This window comes from Calliphora vicina, chromosome 1, assembly GCF_958450345.1.
Source record: "Calliphora vicina chromosome 1, idCalVici1.1, whole genome shotgun sequence".
NCBI lineage: Eukaryota > Metazoa > Arthropoda > Insecta > Diptera > Calliphoridae > Calliphora > Calliphora vicina.
Window position 1 is genome coordinate 139972942 of NC_088780.1, and position 24655 is coordinate 139997596.

At 30.6% G+C, this 24655-nt stretch overlaps 1 protein-coding gene across 1 annotated transcript in view; it reads right to left on the reverse strand.

Moving 5' to 3' along the window:
- Positions 1-5557: 5557 nt before the first annotated feature.
- Positions 5558-24655, reverse strand: part of LOC135963956 (probable 2-oxoglutarate dehydrogenase E1 component DHKTD1 homolog, mitochondrial) — a 30017-nt gene continuing 10919 nt past the window's right edge. The window contains exons 2-12 of the mRNA XM_065515977.1: positions 17848-17971; positions 16010-16193; positions 14782-15010; positions 12350-12511; positions 12136-12209; positions 10236-10729; positions 9899-10166; positions 9333-9750; positions 8757-9269; positions 8455-8540; positions 5558-6326 (exon numbers count right to left, since the gene is read on the reverse strand). Of these exons, the coding sequence (XP_065372049.1) occupies positions 6222-6326; positions 8455-8540; positions 8757-9269; positions 9333-9750; positions 9899-10166; positions 10236-10729; positions 12136-12209; positions 12350-12511; positions 14782-15010; positions 16010-16193; positions 17848-17971 (2657 nt within the window). The 3' untranslated portion in view covers positions 5558-6221. The remainder of the gene's footprint in view (positions 6327-8454; positions 8541-8756; positions 9270-9332; positions 9751-9898; positions 10167-10235; positions 10730-12135; positions 12210-12349; positions 12512-14781; positions 15011-16009; positions 16194-17847; positions 17972-24655) is intronic.

The window sequence follows — 24655 nt, forward strand, 5'->3', positions numbered from 1 at the left end:
TATTACCCTATGTCAAAATGGTTGTGGTTTGAAAAGAGGGACAAATATACATCACAATCGATTTGCAAACCACAACCATTGAAAAATTGATTTTGCTTCTTCAGAAAAAGTAAAAGTATCGGAATGAAACCACTTTCAGTTTTCAAAGTGTAATTGATATTTGTTTGTAATTACATATTTATTTTTCAAAAATGTTTAAACAATTTCTGTACCAAAAACTTCTGAAATATGGAATTATTAGTTTGAATTAAAAAACTACGGAATTGAAACCATTCCAAACATAATGATGTGTGACAGGGGCCATAAAATATTTATGTGCTTTTATGTTCACTATAACAATCATCATAATCCTACCATAAACATTAACAATATTTACATAACTAATAACGCATTCTATAATTAAAATTATTTTACATTAATAAGACTCCAAACAATTAAAAAAAATAATAGCTCAAATAAACTACATATATCAATTATCACTTTTAAATACCGCTTTGCGAGCTTAAATTGGTTATACCCCTAATATACACATTAATTACAAAATAGAACCGACATTATTTATCTATCTATCAACTAATTTCTTATAACTACTATATTATTATGTATAATCGGTTTTAAATAAAAAACACATATGCAACGCTTTTAATAATTTTTTACAAAAGTGTTTTATTTAATAAAGTTTAACCCGGACGGTGTTCAAGTCTCCCAATGTACAGATATTTTTACTGATATCTCGGATGCTAAATCGGTCGGTACTTGAATTTTGTACAAGTAAGACTCACCTAAGATGATATGGGATATATTCAGATGAATCAGCTTTATTATTTTAAATATATTTACACAAATTTTAACTATTGGATTTAGAGTTGTGTAAATGAAATGTTCAGCAGATATGGAGGATCAATAATTCTACATGTGTTATTGCTCAATAACCATCCGGTAGAAAGTAAATAAGAAGCTAAATTTTAAGCCAACATTATGAGGATTTAATTATACCATTCGCCATTAGTGGCAAGGGTATATATAAGTTTGTCATTCCGTTTGTAATTTCTACATTTTTCATTTGCGACCTAACAAAATATATATATTCTGGATCGTTATAGATAACAGCGTCGATATAGCCATGTTCGTCTGTCCGTCTGAACATCTGTATGTTGAAATATATTGATTCATATATCAATATACCCGCTATAGACCCGGTTCGGTTGCTATTTAAAATCGAAAAAATAGGCGCACAAATAGCTTAAATGTAAGGAAAACGCAGGACACCTCGATTTTTTACATATTTTTGATATGGATTACCAAGTCATTAATATAGTCAATCAGCCCAATCATGAATAAAAAATCCGCGGGAGTTTTTTCCCTTTTCCCATTTTCCTATTCAAATTCAGTGTTAAGAATGGGAAAAGGGAAAAAACTCCCGCGGATTTTTATTCATATTTGGGCTGAATATGAATATCTAATGATATATATTTCAAAGACCTTTGCAACAGCGTATATAAGGCCATTGTAAGTCGGACCTACAATGGGTCAAAATGGGAAAAATATTTGGCATTACATTTTTTTTTACTAATAAATTGGAAAAAAATGTTTCTTTTAAAAATTAAAAAAAAAAATGGGAAAACAAATAAAAAAAAAATGTTTGCCATAAAATCTTTTTCACTAAAATAAAAAAAATATTTTTAAAAAAAATTTTGGACATTTTTTTTTTTTTTCAATTTTGTTTACCTAAAAATATTTAAAATTTTTATTTTGAAGTATAATTTGGTGAACAATAAATAAAATCAATTAGTGAATCAATTCGTTTTAGCTTATATTTATTTAGCTTAATTAAAAATTTCTTGTAAAATTCGTGTATATCACCCGGCGGGTTAAACAAGTTTGAGTACGCTGAATCTAGTGGTGCTAACCGTTTTTTTTTAGGTTAGCTAGTGTTTTCGAGATATACCGTTATTTCGAAAATGGAGGAGGTTGCACCACATATATTCGCTTAAATCAAAAACTGGTTAATTATTGAATTAACATAAAAAACCGAAATTCCGCAATAATTTTTAATCTGCGCAATCGGTTTAGAAATATAAATTTTTTTGACAAAAAAAAGTAATTTTTTTTGCAAAATTTGGAAAATGCAGCTACGCTATTAATTTTTCATACGCGCATAGAAAATAAAGTTCCAAACAAATCCCAACTGATTAAAATCTTTCAACAACTTTTGATTTCATACACAAAAGAAAAAACCAATATCCCCTAATACCATATTAACATTTATTTCCATATTTTTGCAAAAAGTCTTCTATAAATTTCTTAATTCATAAAAATTGTACATATATATTTTTGAAAAGAAGATTTTAGAAGACAGACACGTTGATATATAATATGTATATCAAATTTATGGATTCAAAATCAAAAACAAAACAAAACTAAACTTACAGAATTTTGGCGTTTTGTAATATATTTGTGTGCACTGCATTGCCGACTATTGCAGTACTAAACATAGGAGAACTCTGCAAGATGTAGCTAACAATGTATAACAAGTAGTCCGACTCTTTGACAGCAGTACCTAACTCTAAACATGCGTTAGTGAAAAAGTACCTAACTCTAAACAAATTTGAATTTATTTAAATTATGTTCTATTTTCAATACCAAAAATTTAAACTCTAACTGCTGCGAGTTATGTATTTTGTTAAACTATTAAAGGATATTTGTTTAATCTTTTGTGAATAAAATCAAAAATTATGGACAGATTTTAATCATGTAGGGCTTGTTATGTTTGTAACTTGTTTTCTATACGTGTAGAAAAAAATAACAAAAAAAAAATTATATTTCTAAAGCGACTGCGCAGATAAAAAAGGTTTTAGTCTTTATTGCGGACTTTCGGTTTTTTTAAGCTTATTCAATAAACTCAACTGTTTTTGAGTTACGCGAATATATGAGAAACCGCAGAACAAACGGTACTTTTCTGCACATTTAAAATTTTTGGGAAACTGAGTTTTATTTATTTCGCCGTTATTAAGTACAAATATTTTTAGAACCCATTTACTTGGTAAAAAAATTAAAAAAATTTTGCTAACTTGATTGTTTCTAGAAGAAAAACAATTTTTGGAAAAATGCGATAAAGTACCTTTTGTTCTGCGGCTCCTCATATGCTGTTTAACCTCCTACATTTTCGAAATAACGGTATATCTCGAAAACACGAGCTAACCTAAAATACGGTTAGCACCACTGGATTCAGAGTATCCGAATTAAGTTAAGCCGCCGCAGAGTGGGTTGAATCGCATCCAAAGTGACGCTTAACTCAGGCAATAATGTTCGATTTTTTCTATATATTTTTTTAAAACTATTATGCCTTATTAAGTAAAAAAAAACAGATAAAATTTTAAATAAAGAATTTTATAAAAAAAATTTGCACCAAAGATAGTCCTATCGGATATCGGATTTAGACACAAATTTTCAACAAGATCGGTCAAGAACTCTCTGAGTTAGAGGGATTCCAAATTTGACACTTTGACCAAGCAGGTGTTTTTTCTCATCCCGAGTTACCTCACTTTGAGGTAACTCGAAACTTAAACTCACCTACACCTCCTTTATAGCCATGGGTAATTTTATTAAAATCGGACAATACGTTTAGAATTTACAGATTTATTTCCATTTTTTTTTCATTTATTTCCAGTTTTTTATTTCCGCCACAGTGCAGCTCAAATCTTTTAATAAAATCTTAATTTAAAGAAAGGCGCGCAAACATGCGCAACATTTTTTTGTTAAAATAAAAACCTAAATGTTGTACTTTTTTTATTATATAGTTTAAAAACAAACATATTTAGTTATTTTCCATCAAAAAAATTTTTGATGGTTTTTTGGTTAACCGACATCGAAAAACCCGGTTAAACCGGTTAACCGTCATATATGTGTAGAACACATAAAATGCTCAATAAAGTATATATAGCTTTAAATTTTGTAATTTTTAGTAGTCAGTAAGTCCAATTATTTTGTAAAAATTTCAAAATTATTATCTCACTAAAATGGAATTGAGTATAAATATGTTACTAAATATATAATACTTGTTTTAATTATTGGTTTATTCATTAAATTTCAACCAAAAAATGTAAATCACTTGTTTAATTCAATATTTGATAATTTGAAATTTATTATCAACTCTACTTTTGATATGAAACAGAAATTGTTACAAGTCCCAAAAAGGACCTATAAGATATAATCCCACTTCCTCTTAGTTGTGATTATTTGTCATTATAAAAAAAACTCCATTATCAGATTTGAAAAATATTTCAAATAATGGATGTTAGAACGTTTTTTGTTTCTCCTGTAATATTTCTGAAAAGCTAATTTTAGGAACAAAACACACTAATGAAGTCAAATTTATTGAAGAAAGGTATGTACATCGAATTCAATTGAACGTTTGGTAAGATCATCACTAAGTTTTTAATGAATCATTAAAGAATTATGAGGAATTTAATTTTAATTTTTATACCCTTCAGCTTCGTGAGAAGGGTATATATAAGTTTGTCATTCCGTTTGTAATTCTACATTTTTCATTTCCGACCCTATAAAGTATATATATTCTGGATCCTTATAGATAGCGGAGTCGATTAAGCCATGTCCGTCTGTCTGTCTGTCCGTCTGTCTGTTGAAATCAATTTTCTGAAGGCCCCAGATATCTCCGGGATCCAAATCTTCAACAATTCTGTCGAGAATTTTGCTATTTAAAATCAGCAAAATCCGTCCATAAATAACGGAGATATGAAAAAAAATCCGAGACAACCTCTGAAAATTTCATCAAAAAACACAATAGCGGAGTTCAGTATTAAGTGCGAATGGTATTGCATCATTGCAAATGCAAAATTGTAAATGTTTTTGTGTGTATTTTGTTATTGGATTACGGTAAAATTTTGCATTTGCAATGATGCTAGACCATTCGCACTTAACAGTGAATACCGCTAATGTATTGCATGCTTTGACAAAAAAGCAACAAAACGTATGTTTGGATGTGCATGCTTTGCGTATTTTGTTTTTCTTTTGTGTTTTGTTTCTTTTGGCGTTGTTGTTGTTTTTTATACAATTAAACTTATGTTTGGATGTGTGTTGGTTTCATTGCCTTGCGTATTTCGTATTTTCGTAAAAATACGAAAAATTTATACACTTTGACAGTATACTGCTGAAAAAGTATGCAACCTAGAATAACGATTTTAGCTATTATTGATGTCGAATTTTATCTACTTTTTCCCGGTACCAAATTTAATAAATAAATATTAATTCTAAAAAATCAATTAAGCGCCACTTTGACCATGATTCAACCCAACGAATGCCGGGTGCCCCGCTTAATTGTTATAATTATCCAAAAATATTATTTTTGGATAAATTTCTTTACGACATTAATTAACACCAGCAGATTTTATGTGATGTGCTAAGAAGAAAACAAATTTAATCAAAATTGAACAAAATTGTGTTTTTGTCCAAATATTCCTAGATTTGTTCGTAATCAAATCGAAATCTTTGAGCGAATTCTGGTATATTAACGTTAATTTATAGAATAGATAATAAATATATTTATCAAGTGAACATCTTTTATTTCTTTTTAACTTAAAATTAAATAACACTTAATTAAATTATTATTCATATAAAGTGTTGTTGGACAATGTATAAATGCATAAAATTGTTGCTCAAAAAGGAACGAAAGAAATAAACAAATAAACGAAAAACATATAACTATTATTTATTATACAGGGGACAGTTATAAATAAAACGGAAGAGGTGCGAAAAAAACAAAGAAAAATAAAAATATTATTATTTCATCTACACAATACCACAGGAACAACATCCTTTAACTGTACTGTATTTATGTTTTTGGGCCAGTGTCAGGATGGTATCCTGTGCTATGGTTATGTCTTTATGTGTTTAACAATTTTTCACACATACATATGTGTGTATATATGTACGTACGTACGTATTTACTTTAGTTTTTTATTATTTATTAAATTTCCGTTTAACTACAGCACCAGAAGGAAGTGAGTGGCTAAAGATAGTACGTTTCAGATGCATTTATACATATTGGTGTGTGTGAATACATATATGTACAAATATTGCATGAGTATTAAATACATTTGTTGGTTGTCCTGGTTGGTTGGTTGGTTAGTTAGCTGGTTGCATTTTTTTATTTTGGGTCTTTTGGCTCTTTAACTGTTTTTGTCGTATTCCTCATTTACATATTACATTTTAAATGGCCTCTGTACAATTTCTTCAACTTCACGTTTGTGCACTTTTCCAATGCCCGTTGCAGATGTTGGCGCCTCATCGCGTCCACAATACTCCAGCTGTTACAAGGAAGAAATAAAAATTAAATAATATGTATTTTTAAATAAGAATTGTGTCGTGTTGTGCTGAAATCGAAAGTCGGCAATTAAAGATAAACCCTGTACTCAGATTAAATAAACAAATGAATTTTTATTAAATGAGTTTCAGTTTGTGTTCTTTTCTTTTATTTCATATTTACATTTTTATTGTCCTTAAGAGTTTTTCGTAAGAGTCCGGAAATTGCCGGTATATTGAGACTAATATTTCATTTGTAACCTTTCGGTTCCCAATTAAAATGCATTCGTTATTTAGGTCAAACATTTAAAAATAAAAATGTATTCAACTAACAATATACAATTACTTAGAGGTTGATATACATTAAGGATATGTAAATAAATTCTATTCAATGCCGTATTCTTGGCAGTGAGATTTTGTATATGGGGGATTTCATGTCAAGTAATCTAAAATGGTTACTATTTTTTGATATCGAGTATGCGATTTGAGAATTTTTGCACTAAAATTGAATTTTAGATAAAAAATATGCGTATTTTCAAATTTGTTTTCATTTAAAATATTTAATGTTAAGTTAGCTTTTCAAAAAGTATAAATTCCTAATACACCTTTCCAGAAATTTTTTAGATAACTTAAAAAGAAAAAAAGTACTTTTTTCCCAAAATCTAGCGAATAATTGAATTTTTTTAAATTTTTAAATTCAAATATTTGGACCCGCTGTTATCAAAAAACTCGAGTAGGGTGGGTAAAAATGTTGAAAATTTAATTTTCAAATGCGAATATCTCCACAGCCGAAGAAATATGATTGTTTTAAGAATTTAACATACCCGAGGTGTCCTACTTTGGGGAACCTCGGCCGCAGCCCTGGTGGGATCATGTAGTCAAAATTCAAAACTTAAACTCGACAACACGTCAAGCATGTCAAATTTAATTTAAATCGGACTAAGGATTAAGAAGTTACAGATTTATTTCCATTTTTTTTTCTCATACCACTGTGCACTGCAATGCACTGTTAAGAGATTTATGCTCGTTAAAGTGATTTTTTAAATAGTTATGACCGATAAAGTCCAATTTCGGAAGTTCATTTGTATGGGGGCAACAAAAAATAATGAACCGATTTCAGCCAGTTTCAATAAACTTCGTCCTTGAAAATATCTCAAAAAATTTTCATCTGTTCTTTGTGCAAATGTTATACATGTATAGTCAGCCAGACGGACATTGTTTAATCGATTCAGAAAGTGATTCGGATAGGGTATAACAAGAAAGTTATCCTGAATTATGGGACACGTCCTAAAATACTATAAGAATATAAAATAAAAAACAAGACGCTTTAAAGGCAATAGTCAATGATATAGATGCGACCGAAGAAGAAGTCAAAAGGATGTCAGCTGCCAATCTTATTTTGTTCTAGACATTTTTATACTGTCATTTAAAAAAATTCTAACTCTACAGCAAGCTGAATTCCCATTGTGTGGAAACACGTCTGCAATTTCTTCCAGCAAGAAGCAGACTTCCGCAATTTTCGGTTTGAGAGGAAACACTTCCGCAATTACTTGCAGAAGTTCCTCCGCATGTGACTTGCTAGTTGACACTTGCTTGCTAGTGCTTTAGAATAGTAAAAATCTATTAAAAATATTAAATGATTTTCGATTGTTATCTTATTTTATCAAAAATATCAGTTAGCCTTCAAATGTATAAATTTTGGATGCTCATAGATAACGTCAAACATATCAGAATATCAGAATTGTATCATCCAAATCGATCCATATGAAATGAAAGCAGGTTATTTTTTGATTGAGTATGGTGAACAATTTTACCTCTAATAAATTCTAGTTATGAGAAAAAATTAAAATGGTTTATAGTTGAAGCTTATTTCAAATTAATGCCGCTGAAGATAACGAATAGATAATACAAAAATCTTTATAACTGAGTACAGGAACTATAGAGAAATACACATAGAGCGGAATCATGAAAAAAACTCAAACAAAAAAATAGTTTTTTTATACTAATACAGTCTCACCACTTAGGTTTTTGACAACTGAGTTAGGTCTTTGACAGAAGAGTGTCCGCTCTATGTGGATTTATCTATTACAGGAACTCTAGAAATCTGCTTTATACAGAATATAAATATCGTACCTGTTTTCCAACAAGATTTTCAAAACGTGGTTTAACAAAGTTCCAGGCGCCCATGTTACGGTGTTCTTCTTGAGACCAAACAAACTCTATAAAAAACGAAATTAAAATGATCAGTTAACTAATATGTCTGCCTGTATTTGGGCCTGATTTAAAAAAACGACTGAAAACTATTTCCAAACTTTTTTCTGAAAAAACACTCAAAAATAATTTGAAAACTGAGTGATTTTCATACAAAAACTTGAAAATGGTTTGCCGGTTGTGTTTTTGAATCCGACCCTTAAGAAATCATATTTGAAACGTACTTGTGGCGTTCTTATATTTAGCCATCTCCTGTTGTAATTCATAGGCGGGGAATGGGCACAATGACTCTACACGAATAATGGCAGTGTCCTGGGCATTTTGAGCCTGTCTTTCGTCAGCCAAATTATAATAGTGTTTACCAGAACACAAGACGACGCGCTTAACTGAGTCCTGATGAACAGTGCTGTCACCCAAAACATTATGGAACTGAGTGCCTGGAGCGAAATCTGTATGCGTTGAAGTGGCAGCCGATAAACGCAATAGAACTTTGGGAGCAACCACAATCAAAGGTTTGCGGAAATTACGTATTTGCTGGCGACGCAAGACATGGAAGTACTGGGCAGGAGTTGTGGGATTAACAATTTGTACATTTACATTATCACTGTCGGCGGCACATTCTTTCGAGTCGCACAATTGCAAGAAACGTTCAATGCGGCAAGAACTGTGTTCGGAGGCAGCACCATCATAACCGTGTGGCAAGAGCAAAACTAAACCATTTGAATCCATCCATTTTGCTAAAAATATTAAAGAGTAAATTTAGAGCTATAATTTAGGTTATTTATTCGCCAACAACTTACTTTCTCCAGAGATAATAAAGTTATCTATGATAATCTGGGCCCCATTGGCAAAGTCACCAAACTGAGCTTCCCAAATGATCAAGTTATTTGGATTATCTATGGCCATACCATATTCAAAGGCCAATACAGCCTCTTCAGACAATATGCTATGAGCCACTTCCAATTTACCATCATGACCACCTTTTAGTTCGTTCAATGGTATAAACATTTCATTTGTTTCCTGGTCAACCAACATAACATGACGATGTGAGAAGGTGCCACGTCCAACATCTTCACCACTTATGCGTACATTATAGCCCTGATACATAAGACTGCCCACTGCTAAAGCCTCTGCCGTTGACCAATCAATTTTTGCACCAGCATTCAGTTTTTTAATTCTGCCCTCAATATGGGTTTTTTTCAAATGTGGATGAACATTCTGAAGAACAAAGTGGAAAAGAGAATGAATAAATGTGGTATTTTTCATCATTTTAAACAGGTTATTGCTTCTTATCGACAACATTTTCTTATGGTTTCATTACTTTTTATTATACATATTTTTGTTTGCATGCAATACTTATACTTACGAAGCCTTCGGGATATTTTACACTTTGCTGTCCAATGTAGTTAAGTAAACCATAATCAAGGCCAGTATCCCAGTAGGTTACATTATCTGAGGCCGTAGTAAGGTGTTGCCATTGTTCTTGAAAGTATGAGGGTTCTGGTTTATATTTAGGCGCTAACAGAAGTTCTTCACTAAGGTAGTCCATATAATCGTTGTGCATCTTTTTGGCCTCTTCAGCGGAGAGTATTGATTGTTCATTGAGTTTTTCAGCATATAAATCGGGAACGGTTCTATTTTAAAAAAAATGTAAATTAATTGCAATTGGAGTAAAGTTAATAAATGTACAAGTTTAAACTCACTTGCGATTGTTTACGATGGTATACACCAATGGATTCGTAAACATGGGATCGTCCAATTCGTTGTGACCCCAACGACGGAAACAATTCATATCAATGAATATATCCTTACGGAACTGACGCTGATATTCAAAGGCCAGTTTTGTAACCAAAGCCACCATTTCGGGATCATCGCCATTGACATGAAATACAGGAGCTTGAATAGTTTTAGCTAAATCGGAGGTATAATCTGTTGAACGACCTCTGTCACCGGGAGTGGTGAAACCCACTTGGTTATTGACAATCAAATGAACACTGCCACCAATTTCAAAGTGTGGCACATAGGCCATATTCAAACATTCCTGGTTGACACCTTGACCGGCAAAGGCTGCATCACCATGAAGTATTACATTTAGTACTGAGGACGCGAATGGTTTTTCCGCTTCATCACTGAAAGCTCCATCTTTTAAAGTTTGTTGTTTAGAACGAGTTTTGCCCATGGCAACAGGGTTGGCAGCCTAAGAAAATAAAAATGAATATAAATATATAAGAGTGTTATATTCGGCTGTGCCGGGCACCGATTGTTGTTCATTTTATATAAAATATTTATCTAGTTCAGATTACTACAGCATTTCCAATTGTATTTCAGAAGTTTCTAATTGTATTTCAGAAAATTGCAATTCAAATTCAGAAATTTCTATTTATATTTCAGAAATTTCCAATTGAATTTCAGAATACATATTCGAATTATATTTCAGAAATTTCCAATTGAATTTCAGAATATTCGAATTATATTTCAGAATTTTCCAATTATATTTCAGAATTTTTCAATTGTATTTCAGAAATTTCCATTTGTATTTCAGAATTTTTAATTTGTATTTAAAAAGTTTCTAATTGTATTTCAGAATTTTCCAATTGTTTTTCAGAAATTTATATTAGTATTTCAGAAAATTCAATTGGTATTGCTATTAGAACTTTCCGAAATACAAATGGAAATTGCTGAAATACAATTGGAAAATTCTGAATGAAATATAATTGGAATATTCTGAAATTCAATTGGAAAGTTCTGAAATATAAATTGAAAATTCTGAAATATAATTGGAATATTCTGAAATTGAATTAGAAAAATTCTGAAATTTAATTGAACATTTCTGAAATTGAATTGGAATTTTCTTAAATATAATTGGAAATGGTGTAGAAAATATCAGTGGTAATTATGACATTGCTAGATTCATGCATTTAAATGTATTTTATTTCAAAACATTTTACCTATTCATGGAGACATAAGTTAGCTGTTAGCAATACGGACATTTTATTATAATTTTTTGTGGTTGGCCCGATTTGGCCCATTTTTAATATCAACAAAAAATATAAAAATGGTAAAATTTCATCTCCTCAGTCCATCCCTCTAGGCCTTACCTTCAACAGACAGACATACGTAGCTAGACCATCTTATAATTTTATGAAGTCCCATATTTTATTCTCGGAAGTGGCAGCTAGGACAAATCATGGGCCGCACAGTGGGGAAAAAAAGTGGAAATAAATTTGTAACTTCTAAACTGATAGTCCGATTTTAATAAAAATTTCCCAGGACTATAGAGGAGATGTAGCTGAGTTTAAGTTTTGAATTTGAACTTTAAACACTAAGGTGAGGCGGAGCCTCAAGGCCCCAAAGTGAGATATCTTGGGTATATGAAAAATTAAAAATGAAAATTTTTCGGGGGTCGCCTTACAATTCTGTAATTGCTTCCCGATGCCCTATCGTGACTTAAACAGACGGACAGACCCATAGATGGACGGACATAGCTATATCGTCATAGAATGTGTATAGAATATCGTCGGAATGACAACATCAATATACCACCAGCCTATCTCTTTGGCGGGGTGTATAAAAAAAAAATTAAAAGTTTAATTTAAAACTCACCTCCAAGTGTGAAGGATTTCGCACCATACAAAAATGTATATTTTTACCCTCCACATTCAAATCTTCCGATATGTCTAAGAAAATGTAAACAAAAGTAATTTTTCATAATTATTCATTAATATCCAAATAATATTTATAAAATACTTGCAGTACTAACTAAAATAATAAATCAAATTTTATTTATAACATAATAAAAAGCAAAACAACTACTTACGAAAATGACTTATTACATCTGACATGGCTTGGCAATCCTCTGGAAATTCAGATTCTCCACTAAGTTTGCGAAAAACTTTCGCAGGTCTCATATTCAATAGAATGGTTTGTAACTCTGTACGTCCACGATGTGGCATTGCCACAACAATTTGTTTGAGATCATCTGCAAGAGCAAAAAGAAAAAAAATACCAATGTACGAGTACAAATAGTAGATTTTAAAGGAAGCAACAAAAAAGAAAAAGTTTTATTAGAATTTTGTTCAAACGAGCACTCGTCTGAATTGCAGTTTTATTTCATTTGTTAGTTTTTAGTTTGGTAGCTACATAGATAGATGGAGTAGTTTTTGGCAACTGATTAATGGTTGATGTTGTCATAACCTTGAATTTTGATTTTAAATTGCAAAATTTAATTATGAATGCAGATACATTTCATACAATTCATATGTATGATGATGTTTGCTATGGTAATGTTCTAAGTTTATGCTCCCTTACAAAGAAGTGTTATATGGTTTTTAAAGTGACTTTTAATAAAAGGATAACAAATTGCATGGCTAACTTTGTAATTTTAATTAAATAGTATGACATTTTTATGTTAGATACAATTATTTTGTATGGGATATAAGTTAAATAAGTAAAACTTTTTGGAAAGTTATTATATGTTATATATGTACAATAGAGTGGCCCTGATTAATCATTACAATTTCATTCATTTAAAAATATTCTAGGAATTTCATTTCATCCTATAAAATGTAATACAACTGTAATACTAAATACTAAATACTGGACTTAGACTTATTTCTAATATAATACCAGCATATAGGGACCAAAAGAAATATTTCGATAAAAGTAATGACTTTTTGAACCTTTACTCTTCAGAATACGATAAAGTGAGTCTATGGCTATACATTAAGGTGGGTAGATGGTTAATATTTTTGGCATAAATACTATCACCACAATGCACAGTGCGGAAAATGAAAAAAAGTGGAAATAAATCTGTAAATTCTAAACCGATGGTATAATTTTAATAAAATTTCCCAAGGCTATAGAGGAGGTGTAAGTTTTGAATTTGGACTTTAAACATGCTCAAGCTCCCAAAATAGGGTATCTCGGGTATATGAAAAATAAAAAATTAAGCCAAATGTTTGTTCTAGATTTTGAATATGTTAAATTAAAATTTCAAGTTTTTTTACCTATCTTAGTCTGGATTTTTGCTAATAGCGGGTCCAAATCTCTCCCGATTTTATTCAAATATATATTTTTGAATTACCAATAAATCTGTTAGTGAAAAAGAAGAATAAGAATCTTTCGAATCGGACCGAGAACAAAAATTTGGCATCATTTTTAATTTTTCATATACCTGAGATACCCCACTTTGGGACCTTGAGGTTCCGTCGCACATTAGTGTTTTAAGTCCAGTTTTATTAAAATCGAGCTATTGTTTTAGAAGTGCAATGGTGGTGTAAGGTAGGATATAAATATGTATCAATATCAACACGATAATTTGCCTAATAATTATTGCAGATTTGTAAAAAATACTGTACTTTTTTTAAATTCTTTGTTAACATTTTCGTTTTTTTTTTCATTTCATATTGTTGTAATTCTTTGAAACATTAAAAATACGAAAATCAGAAAACTTTTTCATAACCCTAAAACATACCCATTCACATGCATACATATATTTGGAATATCCCAGCAGTTCTAGGAGATTGACCCATTTTGATTACAATCTGATTACGGACTGATAGTTGGTCGAAAGTACTCAACATATTGGATTCACATAACGGTTACCGAACTGTTTACTTGATCAGCTACATAACTAGTTATTTTAACATTTGCGGATGCTAATTGACATCAAATAGTCAGTTAACAATACATATTATAGACAGTCCAATAACATATTGCTTGCAAACAAACCTTCCTCCGACAACCAATAGATTACTTCTGGCTGGAAAATAAATGACTACACTCTATGTTACTTAGAGCCACTAAAGTGACAATTAACTTCACGTTTGCATACATAGGATGACAATTTACTTAAGCAAAAATAAAATAAACTGTATGAGAATTATATCAACACAATTTGTATAAAACCAAAAGAAACACTCGTTAAAAGTGACTAAGTACTATATTGCTTAGGGACACTTAAGTGACAATTGTCTTCACGCTAGATTAAATGGTTTGTATAAAGTAATCAATTGACTTCTCTCTGAACTACAAAGAGCACATACATGTCAAATGTGCCCAACATCTATAAAATGGGGTCAGCAAAGCTGTCAGACATTAGTGACAATTACTGTCTATAAGGGATACATTGACTACTTGCTTAACTGCTGGGATATCTACTCAGTTATATTCTATAAGCATTCATGAACATAAAAATCCTTAAAATGTAATAAAAAAAAAATTAAAAGAAATAAAAAATTTAAACTTTACCTTGTGCACTATTGCGCAGCAATTGCCAAAAGAAAGCCAATAAACTTTCAGCACCCTCACCACCGTAACGCTTGACAGTGGGGTATTTTGTGGCCATGAAATTGTCCCAGGCTTGTGACTTAATTAGTAATTCGGCAATCTGTTTACGATTGTCATTACTAAGATATTGCTGTGATTGTGCATTCAACTGTTCGAAATGCAAGGCCAACCATTCGCGTTCCTCTAGGTTCTGAAGAGAGAAGGCAAGAAAATAAGGAAATAGTATAAGAGGTCATGAAATGCTTAAGCAAAAATGTGTTTTATTAATTTATGGGGTTACCATATAAATTTGGCTAAGTACATAGTACAACATTTTAAATGAATGTTCAGTTTTGGGAATTTAAAGTTGCTAAGCTAATTAAATGATTAAAAGAAATATGTTTAAGAGGTAACCCTTTATTTACCCTTTTAAAATCGATGTCTTCCGATGGGGATGAAATTTGCACCAAGGTTAGACCTATTGGCTAGTAATTCCGACACAATATGCAATTTTTGACTTTTTTTTGCAAAATCTAAATTTTTTTTTAAAATGGGCCCTTTTTTTATTTTTTTTGTGATTGGGATATATAGCAAAATAAATGTTTTGTAACACAAGATATACATTTTTTTATTTTTTTTTTGGCAAAATAGAACTTTTTCCAAAAAGCTTAGGTCCATTCCTTTAAGAGTTTTTTGGTCTATTAGTGGGATAGTATCAAAATAAATGTTTTAACATAAAAATTGTATATCTTGAGTTACAAAACATTTATTTTGCTATATATTCCACTCGCATCCCACTAAGCAACCAAATAGGTCTTAAAGGAATAGACACAAGCTTTCTTTTGAGCAAAAAATAAAAATAAGAAAGGGCCACTTTAAAAAAAATTTAGATTTTGCAAAAAAAAAGTCAAAAAAGTTTTTGATTTTGCAAAAAAAGTCAAAAATTCCATGTTTTGAGTTACAAAACATTTTTTTGATAGATATCGAACTCGCATCCCACTAAGCGACCAAATAGGTCCTCAAGGAAAATATCTAAGCTTTATTTTAAGAAAAAAGGGTCCATTTTGAAAAAAATATTAAAATTTTTTTATTTTTTTTTAATATTTTTTTTCGAAATATTGAGCTATGTAAACTATTTGGGACACATTTTGCTAAGAACAATAGGTAATAAGTTACTTGACGTGAAATCCTCCATATATAAAATCCTCACCTCAATATAACCAAATTCAGCACTAACTGCTTTGCCACAATAAAGTTCTTTTAACTTTACTTCCAATTCGCCTACAGTCGTCATGGTTGCGGCTGCGACATCTGGGGCATTAAGCAGACCCTGTGGCTGTACGTTTTCTTGGCTTTGGAGACCATAATATGCAGGATTTAATTCATCTAAGGAACTGTAAAGAAACATTAAAATAACTTGTAAGCAGTTTTGTTTTTTATTATTATTAATTAACCCTCAGATGATCTGTGGGTCAGTTTGAAAGATCGGAAATTTCTTATGTATTTTTAAAAAAATTAGATAGAATTGAATTTTATAGCTCAATTTGTACAATTCATATATTGTATATTCGTTTTTGTCGTAATAGTTTTCTGAATTTTTTTCATACATTAACAGAGTAGCCGATATTGGCTTGATTCGTTGTTGCCAGAAAGATGGGAAAACACCATAGCTAACAATGGCGAATACTTTGAATAAATATATATTATACAAAGTTTCAAAATAAAAGCTAAACCTAAACCTAAACCACCCTAACGAGGGTGGATATTAGGAATAGGGATTCGTTTATTCATGCATCATGTTGGTTCGGCACCAAATCGGACACCGGCATGTGAAGGACTTCATTTTGAGAACCGGGACATGATCCATTAGGATATCACAAAGGGTAAAATTCTAGCACACAAGTGAGCTGGTCTATCCTACCTATTCTATCTTTATAATTCCTTTAAGAACATACAATTTAAATATGTAGAAAATACTAGTATCAAAAAAATCTATGGATATAATCGAAGCATTCGATCGGCAGCATATCACAATGAATATGTTTTATCTGCGCACAAATAATACTGTAATATTAAGAAAAAAATTTATAAATAAATTACATTTCCCGAAAGTCCGGGAATATCTGGTTAGAAATTCCCGGGAAAATGTTCCCAATTAGGATCGCTACATTCAACTCCAACGTAATGACATCGGAATGCTTTCATAATTGCATTTGTTTTCTGGACGGGCTTGGACAACACCTTTTCGAGATATGAAAATGTGTGCTAAATTAAATACATTGTATTTCGAAAAGATTTCCTTTCGAATCGAATTAGAGAGTAACCCCCAAGGCCATGAGGGCATCCGAGAAATTAAAATCTCTAAGGAATGCTCAACAAATGGCTTCCTTGTTGGCGTTATTGAATATGATTGATTATTGGATGTTACCAGAGATGGAACTCACAGAGTACAATAGAATATCCAAACTGCATTGACCCTCTCATGTATGGATAACGACAAAGTAGAGAACGAAACTGAGCAAAACCTCTTATGTGACTGCCCCGCTCTACAAGTATGCACACTAAGATATTTTGGTACGACCTATTTCAAAAATTTGTCACGGATCCGTCAGAAGTACGACTGCGTACAATAATGTATGCAGTCGATTTTAAATGTTTTTACGGGCCTCATTATAAAAATCCCTTAAAGACCCTTGACACATTGTCGGGTTAAATATTTCTTTTCCTTTTTCTTAGTTCTGCTTTGTTATCATTACTAACTAAAAATGACTTAACATTTTGTTTAGTGGTTTTTTGAGAAAATAAAATAAAGATATACGGACAACAAAACAACAGCAACAAATCTTGTCGTCTTTTATTAACAATTTCATTTTGGCCAACTTTAAATGGGAATGATTGTTTGCTTATAAAGCATTTTTTTCCTCTAAAGAATTTTCTTTCATTCTTTCATTTTGTTTCTTGTTTATTTTCCTTAAAGTTTTTTCTTTCCTTTCTTTTGTGTTTTGTTTTTTTTGTATTATTTTTACTGATTTTTGTTTTGTTTATTACCTTTGTTGACTTTTGATGCTTATGGGATTTACGGCTGCCAATTTGTGGCCATATTTGCGATAAGCTTCCACCCAACGATATACATTACCTTGGGCATTTCTCGACTGCAGCACATCTTCCGGTACTATTTGGAGTGGTTTTGGACGTACGTATAGTCGAATGTAAAGTTGTTGAGTTTTTTGGGTTGTGCAGGAAGAAAAAAAGTGAAAAAGTATAAAATAAGTAAGAGAATTGTAGAATTGAAATTGTAACGTATTTATTCATGGTGATGTATGCTGGAGAATGTTTGTATAAATTGCTGTTGGTATTATGCAGGTGTTGGCATGCAACATTGTAAATGATGTAAATTTCCTTGGAAATTGCTGATGCATGGGGCATGGAAGAATTTCAATGTTGATATATTTATCAAAATTAATTTTTTGAACTTTAAAAAATATTTCAAATAAATACATATGAAATTTTTTAGCTATTTTTATGTTATTTAAATCATTAGAATTATTATTCTTAAATGAAAGGGCTTTAAAAATTGTATCTAGAATTGTTTTGCTGGACTCTTACATAACACTTTTGAGATTTTCAATGCTCAGAAGGTTCTTTATCGCCTATCGTCTATTTGCTGAAATATGCAAAATCATCGGATAAATGACAAATTTTTTTATTATAATAAACAACACTAAATGAGATTAAAAAAGTAGGAAAATATAGCATTTCTCTTTTAAAATTTCAATAATTTATTTTTGTGAGTGATTTTCGGATGTGTGCCTTATATGGGAAATATGACTAATTATGGACCGATCGCTATTAAATTACATCAAGTGATTACTTTCTATATAAAATTTAAGAGTTTTTTGGTCGTTAAAGTCATTATCGGAAATGGGCCTAATATGGGAGCTATGTTAAATTATAGACCGATCGCAATTAAATTAGATCGTGTCAAACTTCTTTCCCTTAAATTTTATTTAGATGTCATACTTATAGAATTATGCTCGTTAAAGTGAATTTCGGAAGTGATCTTTATATACGGACCCTTTGCCATGAAATTAGGTTGCGCGTATTTATTCCAATATGAATTGACTATAGCCTATGGGAGCTATAGTCAATTATGGATCGATCTGCACAAAATGTTTAGTTGTGATTTATATGCATATAAAATATATATTTGTTGAAATTTGTGTGGATATCTATATAAATCAGTTCTATTTCGGGAGTACATTTGTGTGGGGGCTAGCTATGGACCGATTTTTACCAGCTTCAATAGGCTTGAGCCAAAAATAATACATGTGACAAATTTTATAGAAATATCTTCAAAATAGCGACCTGAACTTAACGCACAAATTTACATGGACAGACGGACGGATGGACATTGTTTAAACGATTCAGAAAGTGAAGTCGATCGGTATACTTTAAAGGGTGGGTGTTATACGCACATTACCCTCCCCACTATAGTGGCGTAGGGTATAAAAAATTGTCACAGAGTTGTTATAACTATTTTTTAAAATGCATTTCGTAGCATATTTTCTAATATTAAAACTGAGATTGTTGTTTTGGATAGTTTTAAACCTTTTATATATGGGGTCAAATTTATGCAATACATCAAATTTACGATTCTCTAAACTTGATCAGATTTTCTTAAATTTTCATCATATGGTTTTTTAGATGACGAAAATCGTAAAATAAGGTCCACCTTAATGTATAATTAATTTAACTAATACAAGGGTTCTTTAACCTGTATTATCAAAATCAATGCATGTCAGTTTTAGCTCTAACTTGTAACATTGACAATGTTAATTGAAAAGGAAAATTGAATACGGCTGAAATAATTACATACACATTTTTTTTTACTAAAAACTAATAAATTGATTAATTCCCAGCAGTTAAGCAAGTAGTCAATGTATCCCTTAAAGACAATAATTGTCACAAATGTCTTATCACTTGGCTGACTCCAATTTATATATTTTGGTCATTTGACACGTGTGTGCATTTTGCAGTCAAGAGAGAAGACAATTGGTTACTTTATACATCCCAAGAAATCTAGCGTGAAGACAATTGACACTTAAGTGTCTCTAAATAATCTGGAGTGTAGTCACTTTAAACGTTTTGTGAGTAATTCGTACAAACTGGTTTTATACAAATTGTGTTGATATAATTCTCATACAGTTTATTTTTATTTTTGCTTAAGTATCCCATGTAACATAGCATGAAGTCAATAGTCACTTTAGTGTCTCTTAGTAACCTATGGTGAAGTCACTTCAAACGTTTTTTTGTACTTACCCACCAGAAGCGTTGACTACTTTGGATCAGCTATCAGATAGTCACATTGTAATCAAAAGGGTCAATTGACCCCATGCTTAGGACATGAACGTGTTAAAATAACTAGTCAAGTAGCTGATCAAGTAATCAGTTACAAAGCTAGTAAGGTAACTGGCGCTATGTAACCAGTATGTGAAGCCAATGCGTTGCCTACTTTGGACCAGCCATTAGACAGTCCCATTGTAATCAATTGGTTCAATTGTCCTGCTTAGGACATGCCCGTGTTAAAATGACTAGCCACGTGGCTATTGAAGTAACTAGCTCCCAACTAAATGATGGGTAAAATCACTAGTTCGGTACTGTCTCCTAGAACTGCTGGGTTGTTTTAAGGAGAAACAAGCAGAAGCAAATTTAGCACATGCATTTTTTCGTCCCAACGACGAAGCCGATTGAAACTGGCTGAAATCGGTAAGCTCCCATACAATTATTCTCCCGAAATAAGACTTTATATGTCATAGATGTTTAATTTACATACGTGTCTACACTAATTTCGCTTCAAATAAGTTTTATATACATATACGGAATTCAGGTCACGTAATTATATGATAATCGGTCCATAATTGGTCATAGCTCCCATATAAGGACCACTTCCTTATATTATATTTATAATCGTAGAACAAATCTAGCCCCAAAAGCAAAAATATCTTAACCAACAATATTTTCTGTTTTTAATGTAAATCCGTCATAATCTGTTGAAATTTCATAGTTACCGCTATTATTTTATAGCAAACTCAATTTTAGCTTAAATGCATATCACCCGTATATTTATTTATTTGATCGATGTTTATGGTGTTTTCTTTTCTGGCATAAATGATGCATTTATTCTCCATTTTACACTTCTTTGTGTTCTTTTTTGAAAAAAATTTTGTTTGGTCGTGTTCTTTTCTAATAATGTTACCCTAAAACCCTGAATATATGCCACCTGTTTCACCCTCAATTTTATCAAAGTGTTAGATATGCACCACTTTTTATGTAAGCAAAAAGTATAGTTTTATAATATTTCGAAGCTACACATTATGAGGGTATGGGTAACAATTAATAAATGGTACAAAATATATAGGCAACATTTTGTGTCAGAAAAGAAAACACCATTAGATGCACCTCTCTAATGAATTTTTATATGTATGTATCTATGCAAATGTTGTTAACATTTTCTGTTAAGGGTTTTACTTTCAAATAGCCGTTTCATGTTGTGTGGTTTCAAACCAATTTCAATATGTATGTGTTTGTATTTGTAATTGATTCTTATTGAATGTATTTAAATTGATACAAAATTGCATTATGTTTTACATCAACATGTTTGTTAAATGTTTTTTTTTTTTTTTTTCGTTTTTCATTAGATAAAAAAATTTATATTGTATAAAATAAATGGTTGTAAATTGAGTATACGTTTTAGGGGCAGAGTTATAAATGTGTATTATTGTATTATTGAGATATTTCAGAAGCTAGTTTGTTGAATGAATGAATTTAAAATTTTTATTTATACCCACCTTAAAAAACATGGTAACATTTCGAGATATTGGTAGTAGAACCAAAAAGAATATATATAATATTCACTATTTATATGATTGTGGTAACCATAATATGGTTAATTTAGGATTCACATAAACAAATATATGTTTGTGACAACAATAACATAATCTGAGAACAACATATAATGAATCATCATTAATATGGTTGTCATGTCATTGATACCACAATCATAGAAATAGTTACTGTGACTATAATATAGTTAAAGAACTTGTAAAAATATTGAAATATTTTCAGTAAACATAATATGTATCAGTAAACATAATGAAATATTTTCAGTAAACAATGGACAATTTTGGTCATTTTCGGATCAAAAATCTCTAACATTTGAATGGATGCGGATTTTTGTTAGATTTTTCTTTTGTTGAATAGGTGGGACTTTAAGCTTTAATATGTATTTTTAATCATAAAAATCGAATTATTAAAAAAAGTCATGAACGGTTAACAATACATTTTTGATTTTTTTTTTGAGTTTTTGTATAAAAGTAATAGTAAAAGTACCTCTAACTCACATATTTTTACACCGATTTCAAAATTGTAAACAATTGTGGAGAGGCATCCAATTAGTCTTTCATAAATGTCAGAAAATTTCATGAAATTATGTAAGTTTTTATAAAAAGTTTAGCATTTTTTTTTTCGTAATTTTTCAAATTCAACTATAGTTATTTTAATTATTTTCTATGAAAACCTATTTTTCTTTTGCACACAGTTTTAAAGATAATTTTATATAGACAAAAATGAGATATTACTTGTTAAAATCGATTTATATTCGCAAAAGTTATTAAACTTTTTCGAAGAAATTTACCTTATTAATTAAAAATTGTACAAACATTTTTTTGTATACTTAGTTTTTTGTTTTTTTTTATTCATATGCGCTGAGGGAGAAAATACTATAAAAGGTGTTAATGAAAAGTTGAATAACTTTTACAATTTTCATCCGGTTAAAAAATTAAAACACTGTTATTAAAACCTATCATAGCAAAATAAACTATGAAAAGCAACTAAAATAAAAAAGTTGATAATTTTTTTTCTTAAATTTCTGAGTTGCTCATAATTTCTGCATACCATTAGTTTAGGCAGCTAATTTTGATATATCTTTTAGATAATAAGATAAACTTTAATTCTATGTTAAAACTAGATTGGTGGCAAACGGCGCCAATAGTTAAAATCCTAGTTAAAGTTGCGTAGGTAAGCCAAAAAACATTATATATTATAAATGAATACATTTCAAATCTGCTAACAATATATACAAAACTCATTACAAAGATAGAATCTAAACAAGATTCCACCCTTCCACCCTTTTCAACAAGGTATAAAAATCCTAAAAACAAATAATTATAAATATTAAAAATACGCCCTTGAATATGGTATAATTTTAACTTTCCAAATCTTTAAAGTCGAAAGTAGTGTGTTCTGTCGCCATTTTCGAATACTTCTGTTGACATAAGAACTATAATTTCTGCAAATAATTATTGCTTGACATCTTAACTTTACGATACAAGTTGTTTATGGTTAATTTCAATCATTTGCAAAAATCAATTATGAGATGCCTACACCTTATATAATCCACTGTGCGTGTGTCTGTTGAAAACACTATAGGGCCCAAACGAAAGGAGCTACATTCTGTTGGTAAGATTTGTTTGGTATTGATAATGGGCAATCGGTCCATGTTTTCACCTAGTCCCCATACAAATGTCCCCCGGACTACTTTTTGAGCAGTCATAAATATTTTAATTATCCAGCAATCCAGATAGTATTATGCACAAATTAGTTCTAAGTACTCTGAAATTATACTGTAAAATAAGGCGAAAATCGGGCAACATTTGTCTCTAGTCCCCATACAAGGCCCCCCTCAGAAAAAGACTTGAACATTCATAATTGTGTTGTAATAATTAATATCGTGATGAAATTGGACATAAACAAGTTTTATATGAACCTTAATCTTTCTACCAACTTTTGTGGGGATCGGTCCATATTTAAACCCAACCCTCCATATTATTGGCAATAAAAAAATACCCACATTTGGTGGGTATAATATAACACTCTTACTTGTTTTTCTATTTTTTGGTTTATAGGAGTATCAGACAGTGCAGTAAGTAGCTTACGTATTATTCACTAAATCCAATTGTTCGCCAGAATCGTGGAAAACTATTTTTTATTTCATTTCCTTTTTTTTTTAAATTCTTAAAAAGATAACCAAACAAATTTGCTGCTGTTATGTATTTAGTTTTTGTTGTTTATGGGTAATTCCATATCATCGTACGTGACATTTGAATGCCTATAGAGTGGAATAGAGTGTGCAAAAATAAGAGTATCTGAAATATAATCTGGTCTTTATGTTCCATTCAGAGTTCTTTCGAAACATTGTTGTCCAAAATATCGAGCGAAATAAGGGGTACATGAAGAAATATCCAAAAATTTGCTAATAGTGAGAGTCGTTATGTTTTCTTTTAATTTCTTACAGTTACAATCCGTCATATTTAAATAAAAACAATCTTTGGATGATTTTATAATAAAAAAAATTAATATCGTACGTGACAGTATTGTCTCTTACCCCTTGTCTATACTTGAAAAATATTCATCATAACAATAAATGACATTTGTTGTCAAGAAAAAGTTGTCTAAGCAAAAGCACTAACAATTTTATCATAACGAAGCAATAATACTAATAAATGGAGACTATTCCTGATAATTTTTTATACCCTTCACCTTCGAGACAATATAAGTTTGTCATTCCGTTTGTAATTTCTACATTTTTCATTTCCGACCCTATAAAGTATATATATTCTGGATCCTTATAGATAGCGGAGTCGATTAAGCCATGTCCGTCCGTCTGTCTGTTGAAATTAATTTTCAATCAGCAAAATCGGTCCATAAATAACGGAGATATGAGCAAAAAACCGGGATAACTTCGATTTTTGACCTATTTTTGATCTATATCTGGATTACTAAGACATTAATATAGACA